General features: G+C 53.2%; 1 protein-coding gene across 2 annotated transcripts in view; it reads right to left on the reverse strand.

Moving 5' to 3' along the window:
• The window catches only part of Fstl4 (follistatin-like 4), a 376,776-nt gene that overhangs the window by 173,053 nt on the left and 181,172 nt on the right, over window positions 1–22,551 (reverse strand). For both annotated transcript variants that reach the window (XM_013508431.1, XM_005376123.2), the window contains exon 3: window positions 12,407–12,652. In XM_013508431.1, the coding sequence (XP_013363885.1) occupies window positions 12,407–12,652 (246 nt within the window). The remainder of the gene's footprint in view (window positions 1–12,406; window positions 12,653–22,551) is intronic.

Here is a 22,551-nt window from a genome sequence, read left to right on the forward strand (position 1 = left end):
GAGGTCCTTAGCACTGGGCCTGGCACAAAACACAGGCTTTTTAAACTAGTTGTTACACTACCCTCCATAAATCCAACCTTAAAAATAAAAAGAGGAGATATGTAAAATCGCAATAATTTGCTTAAAGTTGTATGATTATAGTCAGAGCCAGTAGAGGCCCTGGGGAGCTGGACCCAAAGGAAACCCAGGGGTCCCCTTTCTCCCAGTTGTTCCTTCCCAGCCTTCCAGGGCACGCTCCAGTGTGCCCACATTTCCTGCCAGCTCTCCCTCTAAATTGGCAGTGGGGTCCTGCTGGCGTTTTGCACTGGAGAGGATCCACGTTTCCCAGAGTAGCCTTTGCTTTCCTTTCCTACAGACTCCTGTTTTCATGGAGCCTTCCCAGCAGCCCCAGCTGTTTTCCCCGAGAGCCATGAGACTTTGTAAAATGGAAAGCTTGTTCCTTTAAAATTGCTAGAGGAGTGTTTCCTGAGATGCACTTGGCGTGTAAACAGGACCTTCCACCCCGAAGAATTTGGCAGCGGTGAGGGTGAGGACACTGGCGAGAAGGACCGAGGCAGAAGAAGGAGACAGAGGAGCCACTGAGGACTCTGGACAGCCACCCTGCTGTGCAGGTGGGGGATGCCCTGAATCGCTTGGCAGTGGTAGATTTTTTTCCTTTGGAACATGCTCTTTGTGGTGGTTACGTCACGTAGCCACAAGGAGATGGCCAGTGGGGTTCAAAGAGCGACTCTGAGAATATCACTCCTTTCATTAAAAGACTGCACAGGGCCACGCGTGAGGTCCCACTTCCACCTCTTACCCTGCTGGGCAGTGGTCACTGTTAGGTACACATTGATGAGTCCAAGCGCAGGCCTGGCGGAGGAGGAAGGAATGCAGGCCCACGGTCAGCTGATCTGCATGCTTTCCACTGTGTCCTGCTTACTCACATCCTGCCCACTCTTCCAGGTTCGGGTCTATCCGTCTCTTCCCTCCTAGCTGCTGGAGTGGCTGCGGCACACGGCGGCAGGGAGAAGTGGGTGACGGTTTTGGTGTTGTCCTCTCCCAGCTTTGTCGCTAGGCAAGTTCCTTGGCTTCTCTTTGCCCTGCAGTAAAATGCCACCTCGGACGAGGACTGCCTGAGATGGTACCCACGAAGTACCTGGCGGCAGCACACAGGAGCCCGGCGGAGACTCCATGAGTGGTGGCCGCCATCTTGTCCATGCCATGGTGATGGCTGCTCTGTTTTCCATTGCTCGTGGCTTTGTCCCGCAGGTTTAACTTCTATCTCTCACACGGCGGTCTTTGTTTGGCAGCAGGACATGGCTCTCATGCTTTTCCCCTTTTAATAATCACGCGGTTTTGAATAGAACCTTACCACCCGTAGCACAGGGCTTCCTGCTTGCCCTGACACCCTCACCAGCCTCATAGACACGTAAGGAAGGTGCCCTGTGACACATGGAGTTTTTTGCACCTTGCTCAGAACTTTGGCAGGACTCCTGGGGGACACTCGGGCCACAGGGATGAAGGCAGGGGAGTTCTGACTGTGGGAGGACCCGCTGTCCACAGCTGATCCTACCCAGGGTGCCAGCAGACCACAGCAAAGGAAGGAGACAGAGGCTCCCGGATGCAGCTTGGGGTCAGCTTGGGGTCAGCAGTGGGTTCATTCTGGGCTATACGGAGGGGGACTCATGGAGAACTGCTTAGTTGGCCTAATGCATATTTTTGAACACATTCAGTCAAGAATTATGCATGATTTATTTAAATTCCCACAAGCAAGTGAAGAAAAGTGCACTTAACTTCATAATTTACTCTTTGTAATTTTTGTTAACTACATTTGAAACAGCTATTTAGACAATTTCTCATTTCAGGGCTCCTTGTATTCTCCTTAGGCCTGGAGTACAAAGGATTTCCTTTGTCAAATTCTCTGATTTGTTTCTAGATGTTTGGGAGTTTGTCTTTCCATTTTTTTCTTAGCCAAGAATAGCGGAAGGTGTATGACCCAATCATTATGAGATTACCTTATATGATAATCTCATCACCTCTCAACTCCACAGAAGCTCTTCATGCCTTCTCACTTTTTAATGTTGCAGCAGAATTTAAGGGGAAATCTTTGCCTTCGCATCAGAGTCTAACACTCATCTTTGATGTGGCTCAAACCAGCAGTGAAAAGTCACTCCTGGAGAAGCTGGTCAGCTAAGACCACCTGACACCAGACTTCATTTCAAATCTCATTTTGTTTATTGTGTCCATTTGCTTTGCTGGCTGCACTTTGTGATGGCCACTCGGCAGTATGTTCTATCCTCTCTCTGTCCTCCATACCTGTCATATTCTCTCACACTGTTCTCAGCCTTTTCTCTTGTTTCCCATGCATCTTAGCAGAGGTTTCCAAGTGTGTTCTCTGTGATGCAGAACTGTGTGACTGGCGTGGTTAATCCTGCCCTTCCCAGCTTGCAGTGTAGGTGGAACTTCTGCCATTGTATCTCAGATTCCTTATATTCTTTCCTTACCTCCTATAGCTTCCGTTTGTTTTTGATTATCGTTAAGCCGATTTATAAACTCATTTTCCATCTCATTTCAGAGTTCATGTGTTCTTGAACTGACAGCAGAACTCAGCTGCGGTCTAACTTGTGCTTCCGTTTCTTGTAGCAATCTTCCTTCAAATGCACTCTTTTGTTGCCACTTGAGTGAGCGGAAGCTGACTTCTGTTTAATTCTTGTGCCACCTCTGTTTACTCTCAGACAGCTGGGGACGGAGTCCCGGCTGCAGAATCGGTGGATCCCTGATCCCTGCCACGGAACAGCACCACTGCAGAGGGCTCCTGACTTCCCTGGGGCTGGCAGTTGAGGCTGAACAGTGGAGAGAAACCTTGCTCCTGGGTGGACAGTTCATTGTCTACAGAAATCCGAGGACATGTCCCTGACCCTTTCTGATACCCACCCCTACCCCTCTCCATGTCCCCTTGGTTGAATACTTCTCCGTTTTTGTGGCTTTGCAAGGGACTCTTCCTTGACCCCTCTTTCCTGACCATCACCTCCCACTCCCCTCATCAGGCCTATTTACACCACCTGATGCCTCTCCTCTAAGGTTTCCTAAGGCACTGGGCAGGCTCTGAGGGCGCCCACAGACCTGGGCCCGTCTAGGTCCTCTCTGGCTAGGTGCAAATGAGACCTCTACAAATCTCTATACAAAGACCTTGGGTTTATTACATTTCAGTGGAAAACTGGATTGCTGGATGAATCACATAACATCTGAGAATGACAGAGAAACTGGGGAAGAGAGAGGGAGGGAGGGAAGGCGAGATGAAGAAAAAGGAAGAGAGGGAGAATAATCAAGCAGAGCATTGGCCAGACAAGTAGGGCTGGAACTCTGGGCCCCACCTCAGTCAGCTGAAGGGGCTGGGGTGAACTGAGAAGAAGGCATGGAAGAGGAAACGGCAGTTCCCTAAGGAAGACAAGCAAGGCGAGACATCTGTCAGGTGCTCAGAGGAGCCCTTCTTGTCAGCTACCAAGGGAAATACCCATTTCAGATGCCGCTGCTTAAAATACGTGGGCAGGTTCGTTGCATTTGGCTATTTTAATTACCCGCAAACAGAGGATGCTTCTAAAGGTAGTTTCCACTCCAATGACCCCCATTAATGAGTGATCAGGATGCATCAAAGTGGACAAGAACATAAGGAAAGCCGAGGGCAGGTTCTTAAGGAGGAGATGCCCAAGACCAGCAGTTGCAGGGAAGCTCTTGTCTCCTCTAAGCCCTGAGAACACTCAGTGTCCTGGACCTGGCTCTCCTGTGGCACCTGAAGTGAGACTGGGTCCAAGTTTAACTATGATAACGAGACATGAGTGGTTCTGGGAGCCAGGGCACTGCAGAGACGGGGCCTTCCCCATCGTGCTGGCTGAAGATTCGACTGCACAGATCAGCACGCAGTGGTCTTAATACTGAAGTGTGCAGCGAGCCAGCTTTGCACAGACGCTTGGGCTGATGGAGACCCTCCTCCCCTCCCTCGGTTGCTGCCCTCCAGTGCCTCCGATTTATCCTGGTTATCTGACACAGCCATGAGCGGGCCTCTCTCTTTGGAGGAACAGAGATGCCCAAACTGGGGCACTGCTTTCCTGGGCAGCGGAGCAGACAGAGAGGCTGGGCATCCATGCCAGCCATGGCACCTGCGGGCACGGGTGGGAGGGACTGAGAGCCAGGAGCAGCTGGACCGCCAGGCCTGTGCCCAACTCCTGTACCCCTGCCCCGTACCACTGGCCCCTCTAACTGCACAGGTCCCCAGGTGACATACGCCCCGAAAGGGACCCACATCCGGTGACGGGCAAGGAAGTCCTTTCCGGTGCCTGTGAGTAACCAGAAAACACTTCGCGGCAGCCACAGAGCCAACATGTTTGCGTTGGGCTGGGCTGACAGCTGCTGAGTTTGTCACACAGATAATTAGATAAACTGCTTGAGCCAGAGATTCAATATGCCGTGTCATTTAGCGGCTGCTACGAGGGGGCCTTGATCTTAATTGAAGACGCAATAGGGGAGAACCTTAAGGAAGTCCCAAATCAACTTCTCCTCGCTCCAGTAATTACACACTAGACTCCGAGTGATCATTTGAAATCTGCCAGGTGCCGGGCACTCTCTGCTCACAGGCCTAAGCCACCTGAATCAAGGGCTCCCCTTTCTCCCATGGGCCTTCCCAGGAGCCTCCCAAAGGACACGCGTGGGGCACAGAGCTCCCCGCCACTCCCTTGCCCACTGCCCTGGTCTCTTCCTTCCTTGTGTGCCCTCAACACCCTAGGCGACCCTACCACCACAGAGAACCCAACAGGCCCTGGGCAGAGGCTGCTCTAAATCCATCGTCTCCTTCCCTGGGCCCTCTGACTTGCGTTACCAGGAGGGTTCTAACTTCTCCCCTTCTAATGGGGTCTCCTGTTCTTGCCACGCAGGGACCTCAAAGGGACCATTTCCATCCTATTTAACACATAATCACTAACTTGTGCCTTCCCCTGAAAATGAGCAGATCGCCTCCAGGGAGCAAGGGGAGGGAACATAAAGCCAACATCCCTCCTTGTAAGGACACGCAGTGGGGACGGGAGTGGGGAAGGCTAACAGGAAGTTTAACAGGAGCAGCACCCTGCACTTAGGCATTCGGATGATACTGGGATTACCTTCGGGCTCGCACCCGGAAGCCCCCAAACCCTGCAGGCTTCCCTCAGCTGAGGGAAGGACCGGAGATGCTTGGGCATGAGGTCCTGGGCAAATCACTTCTTCCACTCAGGGCACGCCCTTTCCAGGCTCCCAGGGACGGTGGCAAAGAGTGAAGTCCCCTCGAGGCCATCCCTTGCAGGGCACAGGGGTGTGATCAGAAGAAAAATACTGCATAATACCAAAGAGCGTGGGCTTCCACGGGCCAGCAAGGGGAGGGAGCAAGGCCTTCCATGGAGATCTGCCCCAGCTCCTACTTCCTAATGTCCTCCCCTCGCTCTGAGGTACAACCTCGGCCTCCTTGTGGTTCTCAAAACCGCCAGGCAAGCTCCCCCCTCACAGCCCTCGCACATGCTGCTCCTTCTGCCCAGGATGCTCTCCCCAGGCAGCCCTGGGCCTCACTGCTCACCTTCCTGCCTCCTTTGGCTTGCAGCTGGGTTGCAGCTCGATGTCACATGCTGCGATAGGCGCTCTCACCAACCGCCTTGCCCGCTGGGCCCTCTCCAGGACACTTGCCACCACCCCCGTGCCTTCTGCGGTTTGCCTGCGTCTCTCTCCCTGACCTGTGATGTACATTCCCAGTGCTGGGACAGCCCCTGCCTCTGTGGATGATGCTGGGTCAACAGCGGGCAGCGGGGCTCCAGCGAGAGAGCACTTTGGCTCACGTCACCCTGCGGGAAGTTCATTCTTAGAGCCGCAGGGGAAGTGGGCTTGAAGGGCTGTGATGACATGTGGAGGAGCGTGCAGGGAGGAGAGGGCATGAGACAGTGCATGCTCAAGGCACAGCTGGGACAGTGGGGAGGGGTGGAAGAGAAAGAGGCGAGGCCCAGGAGGACCCCTGGGGTTCCACGTGAAGATGCTGCCAGAGTAAGACTGCTTTACAGAGAGGCAGAGGGTGGGCTTGGCCCTGGAAGCTGGAGGACCAGGGCTGTGGGGAAGATGACAGGCATTGCAGCAGGAGGGACTGCAGCAGGGCAGACCTTAGACAGTCACCCACCTGGACTTGGCATATAAAGAGGCCGGGTGATCTTAGTGAACGTGGCGGCAGTGGAGGGAAGGGAAGGGAAGCGCTTCTGTGGTACTTGGAGGGTTGCCGGGAGCAAAGCCACCTCCTCATGGCTTTAGCATGTGAGAGGCGGGGCCTGTCAATGGCCAAGACACTGAGGAGCACACAGAAGAGGGGGTGGGGTGAAGGAGGGGTCGGGGTACCAGAAAACGGCAGGGAACAGTGATGGGGAGCCTCAGACGCTCTAACCTGCTTCTGTGACTGAAATCAGTGCAGTGTGAGGCTTTCTCAGCTCAATAACTTATTAGCAATTTTTAATTACTGGAATGTAATTAATTCGTTCAGAATGCAGCAACTCTGTAAAGCACACTGCACACGCCGAGCTGATAACATTCTCGCACATTCGCGGGGTGCTCGCAGTGAAACATTTTCCTGCACGAAACCTAGAGGAAGTAGTCAAAGAACATACGTTCGTTTGAAGCCACATTTCTTGATCCTGGAAGCAGATGTTACAAAGGGATGACTGAGCTCCAGGAGCGGCTGGATGGGGCTGGGGGTGGGCCAAGACCGAATTTTTGGTTCAGGCAACCCCTCATTGTTTGCGCGGATGTTGGCAGAGTCCCCAGGTGGGGAGGACATGTCCACAATGGGAGGTTGTCCGTGAGGATTCTCACTGTCCTGGAGGTCTGGGGGTTGTCTCTGGTGAAAACAGCCTCCCAGTGATGGTTCAGAAAGCGGGGGTGCTAGTGACTGAAGCCCGACCTTTCTTGAGGCTGTCAGCCCATGACGTCAGGTCATTATCCCCATCGTACTGGCACCTCGGGTTCTGGCACAGCCTTGGCACCCAGGGGCCACTCAATAAGTACGTGAAGGCAGACGGCCTGGTAGAAAGTGAGCAAACCTTCCTCTGCGTAGCTGAAAATAAAGGCCAGGAAGGGGCCAGCATACAGTCAGCCCTTTACAAGGGCTGGAGCGGCAGGAGGGGGCTCTGGGCAGAAGTGTGGGTAGAATCAGGTGAGGAAGGGCAACTGGAAGGACGGAGGGAGTCAGGGGAGAAAGCAGAAGGCAGCTCCAGGCCAGGCTGGAGAAGGGATTGTCTGCTTCCTTCTGCAGGAGACAGTGGTCTTGCTTTGCGATATCCAGAGGCTCTGGGGGTTTGGGATGACGGAGCTGGCTTTGCCTGGAGAAGACAGATGGGGCCAGGCTTTCTGCTGATGGGCAGGCAGGGACCCGGCCAGAAGCTGCACGAGGCCTTTCTCACTTGCCCGGGTGCAGAGCCTGCCCTCCACAGCAGCCTGTGTTATGGGGGAGATGGAAAGGGGAAGCAACGGGACCTGCTGGGAACATGCCCCGCTGGACTTCAATAAGGCAGCCCCAGCTCTGTGGGGGGTGCCGCCTCCCCCTCCCTGCCCCCCTTTCCCGACCTCCTCTCCTTCTTTGATAGTACTGGGGGTTGAGCCCAGGGTCTTAGCACTGGTTCTACTTCTCTGGCCTGTCTTCCTTTCCTTCCTCCCTCCTTCCTGCCCTCCTTCCCTGCTTTCCTCCTTTCCTTCCCTCACCCCTTTCTCCCTCCCCCAACCTTTCTCCCTTCTTCCATTCCTCCTTTCCTCCCTTTCTTCCTTCGTTTCTTCCTTGACAGGGTCTCCCTAAGTCACTGAGTTGCCAGGCTGGGCTTGAACTTGTGCTCCCCCTGCCTCAGCCTCCTAGAGTGCTGGGCTTATGGGGGAACCACTGCGCCTCCTGTTGTGGGTGCCAGGGCAGATCCTGGGCCCTGGGCGTGGCTCTGTGTGTAGGACTCCGGGAACAGCCCTGTCCTGTCTGGACTTCTGGGTGCCCCTCTGGAAACAAGGAAGCTGGACTAGCTTGTCTGACTCGGGGACGCTTGCTTCTGCTCTTGCTTCTCACCGATGCACGCCCGGGTGACTCACTGCATTGCTCTTCACAGGTACCGCCAGCTGGAGAAGGTAGTGATTACATATGAGCACCTGCAGGTCAGATTCTGGCCATTAAGTAAATGCGGAGGCCAACGTGCTTCCCGGCCCTCACGTGTCGGAGGCCCCATCGCCCCTCGCCTTTCACTCCTCATCGCGTGTTGTAGGCAGGGGCCTTACAACCCTTTGCTTGAGCCTCCTGAACAGGGGCCATGTTTGCAGTGACATCACGCATCATCCCCAGGCTCCTGCCGCACTCAGAGGGGAGTGATGGCCGTGTGCAGGCACAGTTCCCTCATAAACGAGGTACTCTGTGAAGTAGGTGCTGTTATTCCCATCTTGCAGACGACATAAGCGGGCACAGTGAGCAGTGTCCAAGGAGGTGCGGCGAGGACCCGCCCTTGCCTGCCTCACTGCCTGATCAGCCTGAGCTCCCTGCTGCCCCCTCCTTGCTACCAGGACAGCCCAGGCAAAGAAACCAACCCCCCGTCACGCCCACAGCCCACAGCCCTGCAGTGCGATCTCACATCCTGCCTAGGGCCGCACTGGCCTGGCACCTCCAGGAGTGTGAGTAGCTTTTCCTGGCAGGGCAGCAAAGACTGGCAGAAGTATAAAAACTCGCCCCCTGGGAAGTGTGGAGACTAATTTAAGTTCTTAAATCACCAAGATTCAAAGTAACAAGAACAGTGACAGAATAACTAGACAAAATCTGCTCTGCTAGCTTGCAACAGAACGTTGGGATCTTACTCCTGTTTAGTAACATGGAAAAAAAAGATTAGCAAACCTGTAGCTTCATTTTTTTTTTTTTTGCCATAAAGGCAAATGAGTGTCCCTAAACTCACTAGCTTGGGGACCCACCTGTGACATACCAAGGAACACATTCGGGCTAAGGAAGCCAAAGGGTCCACTTAAAACCAAACCGACACCAGTCATTTTTCTTCCATAATTTCACGGTTTGTTTGGAAAACTGCCCACCTCTGGCACTGCCGCATCTGGTATAATACAACCCTGTGTGGTGACTGAGTGTGAGGCACAAGCTCGTCTTGAGTAGCACAGGAGACAGAGCATGAATTGAAAACCAAGTAAAAAAACAACAATTTTTAAAGTGCCAACTGGCGTGGAAACAGGAACGCAGTGTCACAAGGTAAATTTTCAAACGCAAACTATACAGAATTAAGCAGTGAGCCCCCTGGACATCTTGGAATTCTCTTGGTCATAGCTGATGCCCAGGAAAAGTGTGGCTAATTTTGCCCTAAGACAAAGGAAATGCACCTCCTACATCCCTCCTCCACCTGGACTTTGTCCCCTGCTTCCATCTGAGGAGACCCAGATCAGAGCTGCAAAGGAGGGCAGCCATGCTTTTGGGTTCAGTCTGACGTTCACACATGCTAATGATCCCTAAATGATATTGTATTTCATCCTGTATTCACACGGAATCCCATTGCCATAGCAACTGCAGTGTGATACCCGAAGTTTTCTTATAAATGGGGCATAGAATGCTGCCTCTTTCTCATGCAGACTGGCAAGTGTCATGTGTCCCTCCTCAGTCTCCAGGAGAAACCTCTTCTTGGGGGTCAGGGGCTCTGGCCAGAGTGGGCTGGCCCAGCCTAATCCAGTGCACCTACTCACTTTTCCTGCACACTCCAGCCCCTCAGGAAGCCCCTCACATCGGCTGTCGGGGCTGATAAAGTCCTAGAGAGTGAAATCTAAAGTCCTCTTTGTGAAATCTAGTAGGAACAGAGAACAGAAGATGGACAATTTATAATTTTTTGTTGGCTTGGAAAATGGGTGTCTTAAGTTTCCTGTTTTAAAACTCTCTAGAAATTTGGGACAAATGAGAAATTATCATCCATGGGGCTCAAGCTGGCATTAAACACGCTGCCGCTATCACAAGAAGGGCATAGCAGGAAGTTGTCCTTCCCTTCCTTTCCCCAAGAATCCCTGTCATCCCTGACTCCTGACAGAGCCCTTGTCACTTGCTTCCCCGGTTCCTGCTGGACTTGCGGCTCTGGTGAGAAGAAGTGCTTGCCCCAAAGCTCCCCTTACGGCTGGTCTGTCTGCCACCCCCGTGAGCCCCTGGACACACCCCAGAGGATGACAGAGGAAGAGGCACAGGGCTCCTGCCTGCCGGGACTGGAGCTGATGCTGAGCACCAGGCCCAGGAGGCCTGGGAAGAAGGCATCTTCTTCCTCCTCCTCCTGGACTGGGTGGGCATCTCCAGGGTGGGCATCTCCAGGACTGCATCAAGGCAGACACTCAGGACCTGCTGCACACTCTCCAGGTACCGGAAAGCCATCCGAGATGTCCCCAGAACCCTTCAGGCAGAGCCCTGGTACATATTCCCTCTGCTCTAGGCCCGAGGCCATGCTGGAGTAGAACGAGTGATGGTGGCACCTAGGATTAACGCCACACACATGCAGCTCGCCTGGCACTGTGCTGCATGGCCTGAGCATGTCCTTCAGTGTTCTCCACCTCCGGAGATGCCACCCTCAGTGTTTTGCGGAGCATATAGGCGTCGAAGAAGGATCCCGAGAGGAGCAGCCCCACGCCTGCATATGAGGCAAGTCACAGAATCTGCACATGAGAAGGATTCGGGGGATGAACTCAGTCAGCCTGAAACAGCCGAGGCCTGAGAGGCTCGCGCCTCCCCCACCCCCCATGGCCCAGCTCACCCCATCATCCCTCAGGGTGGCAGGTTTTGTGGTTGTTCTTTCCCTCGTGTGAAATGAGAAATGCTGTTTGTGTAACCGTTGGCGAGGGAGGCTGTACACACTGTGATGGAGAAATAAAAACCTTCAGAAAGATGCAATTTGGGAGATATTGGAAACCAGAGAACGGAACATCAGTCTATAAAATTCAACACGGCCAATAAAGCTGGAGCAACTGGTCAAGTGTTTTAGTGTGCATGGTTGCCAAGGAGTCGGCAGGCACGGGGCTGGGTAGCACTTCCAGACCAGGGACATTTGTCCTCGGCCCATTCTGGCCTCATTTGCATAATGTGTCTCATGATTGTGAAGCACCTCGGCATTAGCATCATAAGCACAGCCATGAAAGTGTCTGAGCCGGTTCCCATCATGGCTGAACGCACTTTCCAGAGCCCACGCTGCCGCGGCCAGCCGGGGAGGGCGGGAGGGGCCCGTTGTGTGGGTGCAGGTGGCCGAGCAGAGGTGGTGGAGCCTGCTCACCTGTGCTGCCCGCCTCAGCTGTGACTTTCCTGTGTCACAGGCACGGAGTCACGTGCAGGCTGGGGACTGACAGCGAGACTGAGCTCAGTCCCTTGTTTGAGGGCCCAGCCCCTCCCTGCTGGCAACTGCAGAAGCTCCTGCCCATCCAGCTGCTGGCATGTGGCAGACCTCACTTTCTCCAACTTCTCTCTCCTTTCCCTGCTCCCCAAGCCCCCTCCGAGCCTGTGAACCGCAGCGGGGCTCTCCCACCTGCCACAGTCCCCGGCTCAGGCCACGTGGGCCTGCTCCCATCTGCTCCCATCTTGCTTCTGCCTTCTACACATTTCCTGATCTGTTCACACAAGCCAGTTGTGTTTCAGGATAACAAGTACTTCTCTCACCCACGGCACACGTTCGCTACGGGGGTCGGGTCAACCCAGGAATGCGCATGCTAACTCTCACACCCATGAGCGCCTGTGAGCCACTGAGCAGGTTTTTGGTACAGGGCACCTTGCTGGGTGCCTAGAGTAGATTGGGGCATGGCACAGAGTCACTGCCATGTGGCTCTCGTCATCTCCTGGGGACCAACGCTGCCCCGCTCTCCTGACACGCTTCTCCAGCATGAAGCAGGAGACCACTGAGCCCATCACCAGAGGTGCTATCTGATGTCCCTGCTGGGGCTTGTGTTGCTTAGAACTGCTCTGCACAGGCAAGGCATGGGATGCTTTTCCATCTGCAACTGTTCCGGACAGGGACAGAGCTAGAGTCCATGCCGTGCAGGGAACCACTGTGCTGATGTCCTTCTGGTCACTGTATGTCTTGACCAATGGGACTCTGTCCACCTGGGGAAATGTGGCCACTGCTACCACCCTGCCAGGGGCCATCCTACGTGAACAGGGGGGTGATGCCTGGTAATAGCGTTCCTGAGGGACCTGTGTTCTGTACCAGCCAGGTTTGCTTTGATGTCCCTGAACTCTGTTTCACAAGGGGCTTCAGCCAAGGCAGCGGTCTCTGGAGCAGGGTTACAGACAGAAGCGAAATGCCACTGTTGCTGGTTAAAGCACCCATCCTTCTCTTTACTTCCTCTGTCCACATCACAGAATCCAAAAGTATAAGGCAAGGAGCCATCTCCCTACCTTTGAGGAAACAGTCCTTGCTGTGGATGACGACAACCTTTTTTCCCAGCAGGCAGGCGGCCCGGTGGAGCTCACAGTGGTTCTCGTAGAGCCGCCCATCAGAGCCACACACGGGCAGGTAGCGGGGCCTGCAGGCCTCCACACACTGGCAGGAGGGCTCCCCGGTCTCGCTGCTGAGCACACACCGGCTCCCGCGGCTGCACAGCTTTTTCTTGCAGGAGGCCAGCAGCCCATGGCCAGGAAGCCCTGCAGGACACAAACAGAGAGGGTCAGACACAGGCTGGCGGGGCTGGGGTTGCTGGCTTCCTCATGGGCTGAGGCTTATCTGAGACAGGGCCACAGAACTCAAAGAGGTGGCCGTGGGTGCTGAGAAGGGCATCTTGCTGAGCAGAGCTCAGGCGTTACGGCTCACTTGCTCCCAGTGTCTCAGACACAATCCTGCCCGTCCTGGAGTCTGGAGATAAACGGGAGCCCAGGAGCTGCTTCTTAGAGAAGTGAACAGAGCCTCGGGCTCAAGAGGAGGTGAGGGCCCGTGGACCCTGTGGGCCCAGGTGAGGAGGGCTTTCTATGGGGCAGAGTGGGCGAGGTTCCAGAAGCCACTCCAGGTAGCATCAGCAGGTCTCAGGTAGGAAACCCAACAGGAATAGCAGTTTCGAACAAAAGAGGTGGAAAGGGAGGCGAGGTATGGGTATAGCAGATTGCAAACCAAGCAGAAGAACCCAGCTTTGATTCTGTAGGTGTCAGGGAGCCACTGCAGGGTTAAGAGGGCAGTGGTACCCTGTGTGTCCAGGGCGGGGGAGGCAGCACAGGTGGGAGAACAGTTCTCCGTGACAACTGACGTCAGCTGAGGCACAACAGACTGCCCCCTCCACCCGACCTCGTCTTTTCTAGCTCAGTGTTGTGGTTGTGGTCAAGAAGGCTGAGATCCAGCAAACGGCAGTGGCCACATTGCTCGGTTGTCTCTCGTGCACAACACATAGCCACAAGGGTTTCAGGGACAGAGTGCTCAGAGCCACACCGTGCAGGAGGGCGGTGGGCCGGTAGCTGATTTCTGCAAAGGCACCACTAAGTGAAAGGCCAAGCAGGAATCTAGAGCCAACATCACGATCCCCCACAAGAGTCCAGGGAGAGCAGACGATTGCCAGGTTCTGTGAACGGCAACATGGGTAGAGTTAAGAATTGCCAGGGGATGGAAAGTACAAATAATTAAAACGCGAACGCAGATTTTATACCCACAGAAGTCTTTGCTTTAAATTTTAATTAAATCTTCAAAATACTTAACAAGACAGAATGGCACTACCCCATGGACTGAGGATGTGTAAGAAAAAAAAAAAAGAATCCCTTCCTTCTTGCTGGTTAAGTCTGCTTTCTTATCATTATAGATTTGAAAGGTAACAGTGGGTTATTGGCAGATTAACTGTTTGGCTCAGTAACTCATTTAAATTCCTCCAGCTCTAGCAAACAGAGAAATATTGACTTTTTCTTGGATCTTAATAAACTAGAAGGTCAGCATATATCTGTGCAGTGTCGAAGTGCAGATCCTGAGCAGACACGCGCACCTCCCACATCCACTTTGCTAATTGTTTGCATGTCACCGCGAAAGCCCCCTGGTGTCCTTGGCCCCTCTGCCAGTCTCCTGTCGGGGCTGACAGGTGGCGGGCAGGAAGAGAAGGCAGGCTCCTGGCAGGGGCCGAAGGCAGGCTCCTGGCAGGGCAGGCTCTGGGCTTCTGGTCGCTTTGCTACAGAGTGTGTTTGATGAGTGGGATTCTCCTGGGTTGCTGGGAAATGGGTCGCCCAGCAAGTGCTGGCGGCTATGAGCAGAAACTAACACAGCTCTAAAAATACCAGCCTTTGTTTCCTTCCCAAGACGGGGTGAGGACACAGAATAGCGCCGCTGGGCCACTGCTTTAACAGACTTGTGCAGACAGGGCAGGAACTGACTGACTGCCTCACTCTGAGGTCACGGAGCCTTGTCTCCTGGTTCTGGCCTCCCTGAGCATGCTGGGGGAGGGTTGCCCTGGCTGTGCTGATCCCCAGTGGCTCTTTCCCTCCGGCTGAGCAGCTGCAATTCATCCTGGGGGCCTTTCCCTTTATGAAGCTCTTGCAGCCAACACAAGCGCATGTGTCCCCTCCCCGAGTCCCCTGCCCCAGAGGGTCAGCCTCACACTCTGGCCCCACAGGTGCTAGGTCTCTGTCCTCAATTTTAGAAACACAGGAGGTTTCAGAGCTGAGCTCCTTAAAGCTGAGTGAGGGCCGCTGTTCCCGCACTGGGTTAGGGGCTGTGACGGGGAGCAGGGTGGGGGGCGGTGAGCGCTGAGCTTCTGTGGGTGCTTCTCCTGCCGCATCCTCCATAGGGATGGGAAGGAAATGCAGGACAGAGGTGTTAAGGGAGATGGGCCTGTGACCGTGTCCCTGGGCGACAAAGGCAACCGTGGTGCTGGGGAGACAGGGCAGGGTGGGGCTTTCAGAGACTGCTGAATCTAGCCAGACAGCCAGGCTAGAGCCAGCCCACGGCAGATGGGGACTCCTCCACTGTGTCCGACCTCCTCCTCCTCCTGTGCACTGCCTGCATACGCAGGTTGCAGAGATCACCTTTGAGGACCACGTCACTCATGTATCAGGGGCCCACACTGAGTAGCGTGCAGCTGGACTCCCTCGGTCCTTCCCTTGGACTGTGCAGAGGGTCAGTGTTAAGAAAACTCCCTTGCTCACCTGCGACCAGGGAAGCCATTACAAACATTCAGGTTCTCTCTGGCCTGGGAATCAGTCGTCACTGGCAAATATTTGATTCCTAATTATTTGCAATTAAGACAAAAGCAGCTTTAAAGCCCCGCATACACCCTTTACAAAGGCTGTAGACGGCAGGCCTGATGGAAAGCTGAGAACGTCCCGTGCGGGGCCGGGCCTAGCATCTGATCACCAACCACAGAGACACTGACCAAGGCACAGTCTCCCGCTGCAACAGGCCCCTTGCCACCACTTCCGCTTTGTCATTAAGATGGAATGAATTCCCCACTCCTACTGGGATGATGATAAAATAGTGATGGGAAAGGTAACCAAGTGAGACCACCAGCAACTGCCTGTAGTATTGATGAGGACAACCGTGATGCATGAAAAAGATACGGCATGCTTAATTTACAATCATAAAGGAAGCCATTTACCCAGGTTAAAAGCAGATCATCTTGCCAAATAAGCTGCTTTTCAACACTAATTAAATTTACTGGACGTGGGTAGAAGTGGGAATTGTTACACTGCGGTGATGGCGGCGGGAGCAACAGGTCTTCTCATTCCGGCTGGTACTGATGAGGCCCTGTGTGATGATTCAGGTGAGGGCTCTGCGCGAGAGTGTCAGACCGGGCACTGCTCCAGGCGCAGGTCCAGGCGGTGAGGGTCAGCAAGTGTGGAAGGCACACCTGTGGCCCCAGGTGAAGGCATTCAAGGCAGTGACTGCCGAGACAGGTCCAGAGAGGGAACGCTGCCTTTCTTTACCTGGAACGGGAAGCCTCGGCACTGTCAAGCCGGGGCACAGCTGGCTTATTTTGCTTCTTAACTCTGACTCAGTCTCTCTAACTCCTTTCTTGAAATCTTATGAGTGCCGCCTTCATGGAGACTGTGCCCTCAATGCTACTCAAGGGAAGCTATGGTCAGAGCATTCCCGCTAAGACTCCCATGAAAATCTCACAGCCACTGTGTTAAGGCACGGGCAGGCCGTGAGCAGATCAATGCTGTTACTGCAGGAGCGGACGATTACTACGTGGGTGGGTTCCTGATGAACACGGTGAGTTGGGTCTCATTTCCTCGTGGTCTCCCATGAGGCAGAGCAGAGGTCCCCGACAGATGCTGGTGCCCTGCTCTTGGACTTCCCAGCCTCCAGGACCACAAGTCAAACAAACTTCTACTGTTTATCATTACCAGCCCGTGGTATCCTTTATTGCAATAGAAAATGGGTTAAGGATAAAGGGAACCCTGTTTGTTTTTTTTTCCATTTTGGGATGCTGCTTGGATGCCTGTTTCACCCATGCGGCCTTTCTGTGTCTAGAACTTATCTGCACTCTACCCTGACCAGACTTTGAGGCATCTCCCATTGCCCACACAAGGGGCCTGGGCTCACCTCACCCCACTATGAAGCCACAATGAATTAAGGCGATAGCCACGAAGAGGAGGACACAGATGTGGAGGACCAGAGACAGTGTGCACAGTCCAGAAAATGTCACGAATCTTATCTGCCCATCCTGGCACAGCAACTGCGTCCAGCTTCTGCAGACAGAGGCACCTGTGTGGGACCCAGCTGGCCACCATGGGCAGACACAGCCCCTTACACGCGCACTGTGTGCTTCACCTTCTGTGCACTGACACGGACACAGGGCAGAGCTGCAGCCCTGGCCGGAGATCATGGGTGGGCTTACTAAAGCCCTAGAGCTGGGGGCGTGCATGTGGAGGAACCAAGTTTGCACAGAGAGGTACAGAGGCCAGGTGCTGGTGACGATGGTCCTATACTTTTCCCTGTTCCAGAAAAATTCAGGCTCTCAGACACACCCAAGGTGTCCAGAGAGTGTATTCCATTTCGTCTCCTTCGAGGCACAGGTGCTGCGTATATGGCTGCAGAGTTTGACTCATTGTGAGAGCCTCACCGAGGCTCAGTTCTGCAGGCAATGGCCCTTCTGCCCCAGATGGGCTGGGTGGCACCAACAGGGCACTCAGGAAGGGCCTGCCTGCCAGCTCCCATCCACCTGCTCATCCAGCAAATACCTGCTGAGCAGCTACTATGCACCAGACCCAATTCTAAGTGCTACGGACCCGAGACAGCTTTGGATCCCATCCTCCTGTCCTAGGACCCTTGGGAAGACACACAACAGAGAATCAGCAAACAAGTCAGCCAGCTGTGGAGTGTACCACACGCCAGGAAGGAAATGAAGGGCCACTGCAGTGGGAAAACTTCACTCTGGTGATCCGGAAAGCCTCCTTGGGCAGAGGAGGAGATCTGACCTGAGAACTGAAGTGGAGTGGAGAACACATCAGCTCGGATGCCCTGGGCCCTTGTGTGAAGGGCAAAGAAGCTGGCATCAGAAGAAGCTCCTCCTGAGGCACCCCCCCCACACCTGCGGGGAGCTGTGCTGCACAGTGATGTATACCTGTCTCCCAGACTTGCAGCCCTCTGGCTCCACTCCTGGCTGACAGAGACCCATCCTTTAACAATCTCATAGCCCAGAGAGCTGCCAGCACCCCTAAGGGCTGTGGGCGGCAGGGAGACAACACTCCCTGAGTGTTGGCCATCATGGTGGGTCCCTGCACAGCATCCTGCTGCCCTGGGTACTGGGTCTGCCTCAGACCCACTCCCCACCTGGAAAGTCTGATTCTTACTCCATGGTTGGGAGGAGGATCTATAATTCCTCCCAGGGACATGCGTGTGTTAACGCCCAGCCAGGGAGGGTGGTGCTTAAAGTAGCTACTTTCACTGAGGTGTGCTAATGGCCAGACAATAAGTACATAGAACCCACAAGCTCATCTGACTGCACTGGACTCACAGGTCTCAGGTGTGCTTGTGGCACGAATATATGCCCATTTCACAGAGAAGGAAACGTGAGTGGCCTGTGGCCAGACAGCAAGTAGGTGGCAAAGCCCTGAACTGAACTCACCTCAATCCAGATCCCTCAGATGTGGGATAATGTGCTCACTGGGGATGCAGCCTTGCCACCGGGAGTCATTTCAGCACGGCCCACACACACTTCAGTGTTTCTGTTTGTGAGTCTCCCTGCCTCACGCCTGCCATTTTGCATGGAGCTATTCAGGTGGCTGCTGGGTAAGTGTGACGGCCTCTAAGTGACCATAGGTGATTTCAAACACAACTACAGGGCATAGCCCGAAAGCTAAGCTCTTGTGTGCCCTAGTTCTGAAAGACTTCCCCAAATTCTCCAGGTCCCAAAGCTTAACAGAAGTGCATGGTTACTCAGGGCTGGAAGGTAACGTAACCTTCAGGTGTATCGCTTATGGATCCTAGGTGGAGCTCATAAAATAGTTTTCAAAATAAGCCACTGTGTCAAAGTCAGAAATGCCTCAGATGTGGAGAGAGGGAAAGACCTTTACTCTCAATTCTGCCCAAAGAGTTTGCATCTAATCAACTTTGTATCATACCAGAGCACAAGTAGTTTCCTGCATCTTGTCCAGTGTCTGTGGACAGGGCTCTGGAGATAGTTATTTCTGGTCATAGATGAAGCACAGACACAAAACACACCTGTGCATGGTGATGCATGTCAGCTACTCAAGAGACTAAGGCAGGAGGATTGTAAGTTCAAGGCCAGCCTAGAGAAATTAGTGGGATCCTGTCTCAAAGAAAATGAAAAGGGCCGGGGAGGTGGCTCAGTGTTCCCTGGGTTCAATTTCTAGTACTGAAAAAAAAATTTTTATAAACACTATGATAGTACACAGTGAGCATGTGTCAAAGAGTTTCAGTTTATTAATTAGGGGGCCTGCACGAGGGGGAAGCTAGTTAGAAGGAGAGTTTGAGGAATTAAGTGGGCACTGGAGGAGGAAGGCTGGGAAGGGATGGACAGGCACAGCACATGATGGGTGGATGACTGATAAACTGAGAAAACCTTGCCACTGGGATGAATCACCTGTATCTTCACCAGAAGCAAATATACAAGCTGACACATCAGTGCACAGCCTGGACCTTTCCTTAATGGTAAGTAGTGGGCTGAATGGAAAAGCACCCCCATAGCCTGGGTCAATGACTCATCATTGGGTAAGTCTGTTAAACTAGATTCCCGTACAATACTGGGAGGTCTTGTCCCCCTCCTTTCCCTTATTCCAAAGTTCTGGATAATTCTCTCAGTCTTACCAAAGTGCCACAGTGACGGAGGTCACCTATGGAGGCTGCAGAAGCCTCCTTCTTCTCCCCTACTGGGATATCATCCTCCTCTGGAGCCCTTAGCCTCACAGAGAGACCTGGGAAAGAGAGTAATACAAGGAAAAAGGCCCCTTAGTTTGGCTTCAAAGAGACTGTTATGGATTAAATGTAGAGGTGTCCCCTAAAGACTCACGCATTGAGGGCTGTATCCCCAACACAGCAGTGTGCAGAGGGGGGTCAGTGCAGGTGACTAGATTATGAGGGCTTTAACTTCATCAATATGTTGACTCATAATTTGATGGCATTGCTGGGAGGTGATAGAAGTGGGGGGAAGTTAGTCAGAGGGTAACAGGGGCATGACCTTGGGGGGAACTATATCTGGTCCCCATCCCCTTCCTTTCTCTGCTTCCTGGCCACCATGAGGCGAGAGCTTTCCTCCTGCATACCTTTCCACCGTGATGTTTGGCTTTGCTGCAGGCTAAAGTGGTGGAGCTGATGGAACATGGATGGAACCTCTGAAACCGTGAGCTAAAATAAACCTTTCCTGCTGAAACTGTGTTTGTCGGGTATTGTGTCACAGCTATGAAGAGCTGACCAACGCAGAGACAAAGGCAACTCTCTCCTGGGGAAGCAGCTGGAGACAGAGGCCTGAGAACCCGCTGACTGGCAGCACTGCTATGACTTCACCTTGGCAAGTACCACGTCAGAACTTGTCTCAGAGCTCAGGGTCACCCCAGCCAGGCCTCAGGAAACAGCCGGTTAAACCTGGCTCTTACCCAGTCCTATGCTTCTTGGAGCTTGTTAGCTGTGTGATGTCAGCCACATTCCTACTGTCTCCTCTAATTTCCAAACAAGGATAACGAGGGCCCCTCCCTTGTGGGGTTGCTTTGGAGGCTGAATGAAATAATTCATGGAAAGAGCTCAGCATGCAGCAAGTGCTTAATTCAGATGTTCTGCATTAGTGAAAGCCTGAATAAATAGGACTGGAAAAGAAGGAGCCACTGGGCTTGACCGACTCATCGCATGTAAGCGTGAGGCAGCTGCTATCTTCAGAGGCCAGCTTTAACGGAAAGGTGAAAATGTGCACATGAAAGTGTTGACTGGTTTTAGAAGGCTGCTTCAAAATATCCCAAGGAAACACCCTCCTCCCATCTCCTTTGGACCAAGGATTTGCCTGAGCGTCTAAGTGCTGCCCGGCTTCCAAGTTGGGGGAGTCTGAAACCACAGGCTCTTGGTGTCCAGAATGGATCAGTCAGAGCACGGACTCTGCTGGCTGCACTCCGCACCTAAGGGTGAGCTGCGGTTCAGTTGCAAAGGCGGCCTCCTCTGGGCCCGTGGGGCTGCACGGCTTGTAAGCATCTTCGGCCCACTTTCTGGAGCTGAGTGTTTCTCTTCCCTCCACTTGCCCTTTGCCTTCACTATTCTAGAGGACCGCTTCTTGGGTGGGAGGGCTCTGTGGACCAGGACTCACCTCTCTTATAGCCACAGCTTGGCACAGACCCGGCTGTGGAAAGTAGCAGGTGAAATATGGCGTCTGAGGGAGACATGGGAGACTCTGGACTGGCTGGTTTGAGATGCGAGGACCCAGAGATCACTGGCTTTAGAGAACCAGACCTGTGGCAGATGCAGAGTGGGGGAGAGGAGACTGCAGACAGCAGTGAGTGGAGGACAGGGACCTGGGCTCTGCCAGTGAGCGTCTCTCTCGTCAGCTCGGTCTTCTTACGGGGGACCTACAGGGCTGCACAGAGAGCTCCTGGCGCACAAGAAGTCATCTCACACCTGCGAGTTGAGGATATCAATTTAGAACATCTTGTGGCTATCATAGAACCGCAAAACATCTTCTTTTACCCTCATTTTCCCCATCAAGTTATCTTAACTGGTTTTTGAAGGGTTATTTCAAAGACCTTGGGAAGAAAAGCTCTATTAAAATGTGGAGTGCAATAGGATTTTGGCCCCTGGGAGAGTTTCTCTTACAGAACGGCTTTGTTTTGGAGCACCTCCTCCAAATACATTACTCCCCTTAAGTGCCTTTTCCTTGCCCAAAGCCTCTCCAGCTTGCATCTGTCTTGTGCTCTGTCACGGGCCCCTCATTTTCCCCCAGGTACCAAGCTCTCTTGTCGCTCTCTGCTCCTTGGGGCTTCCTCTGTCTTCGAGCTGAGGGCACCAGATGCCGCTGTTCTTGGTGGGTCCTCACTGCCCCTCTGATGCCCCATTACATGAGCTCTGCCTGCCTTTTCCACAAAAATGATCCAAGGCCGGGTACCTAAGGCTGCCTGAAATTGTTTCCAGGCCTGCCGTGGGGCCACTCAGTATGAGCTGCCGCGATGCCTCACGCCATTCTATCCCTTGAGACTCTCAAGCCCAGAAGGGATGCTAAATTCTTCGAGGGCCCTTTGCCTCCCGTTCAAGTGCTTCCCAGGTCAATCCCTTGTCTTGGTCAGATCACTTGTCTCAATGTGTCTCACAATAATAATATGCACTCCTCCTTGATTATTCTTTTAAAGGCAAAAGAGAGAGCCCAATTAAAATATCTAATATTAGTACACAAAAATTACTATTTTCTGATCAGTAGGGTGCCATTTTCTCCTCTCTAAGATCTGCCCTTTTCTCCCAATGGGATTATCAGGTATAAAAATATGTGCTAGGTAATATCAAGACAAAGCTTAGGAATAATATCAAATAGACCATTTCCTTTCTCCTGTCTTTGGTTCCTGTCTGGGTCTCTGCTGCTGAGGCATCTGGCAGTTGAGCCTGAGGTTCTGGGAGGTTGGCTTTCCTGGCTGAATGGATGGGCTGTGTCTGCTCTTGCCCTGGGACCAGAAGAGCCCAGGGACTAGGGGGCTTCTTCCAGGAGCCTTCATAGTGACCCAACAACCTCTCTACTTTTGCAAGAGGCCAGAGGGTCAATGATTACTCTATCAGAACACCACTGCTTAAGTATTTCTGGGCCTGAAATTAAGCCCCAAAGATTAGGCAATGGATAATAACCTCTCTGTCAAGAGGTCCTTCTTCTAGATAGGAAAAAGAAACAGAATCAGAGTTGCTAGAGGAGAAGAGTTATGGTTTGTGTCTACATGATGTCCCCCAATGCCCCATGCACTTTTAGAAGGGGCTTTTTTGGAGGCAGCTGAACCCAGCTAGAGTTTGTGATTGATTTATGGTGCAATACTGGGATTAAGGCTGGGTGATTGCTGGATCCGTCCACTGACTGGATTGGCATGGCCCTAATCCCAGCAGTCTGGATAAGATAAAAGGGGCAGAGAGAGGCTTGTTTCCCCCTTTTGCCCTTTTTACTTTC

This window comes from Chinchilla lanigera, unplaced genomic scaffold, assembly GCF_000276665.1.
Source record: "Chinchilla lanigera isolate Chin_1 unplaced genomic scaffold, ChiLan1.0 scaffold00007, whole genome shotgun sequence".
Lineage (NCBI taxonomy): Eukaryota > Metazoa > Chordata > Mammalia > Rodentia > Chinchillidae > Chinchilla > Chinchilla lanigera.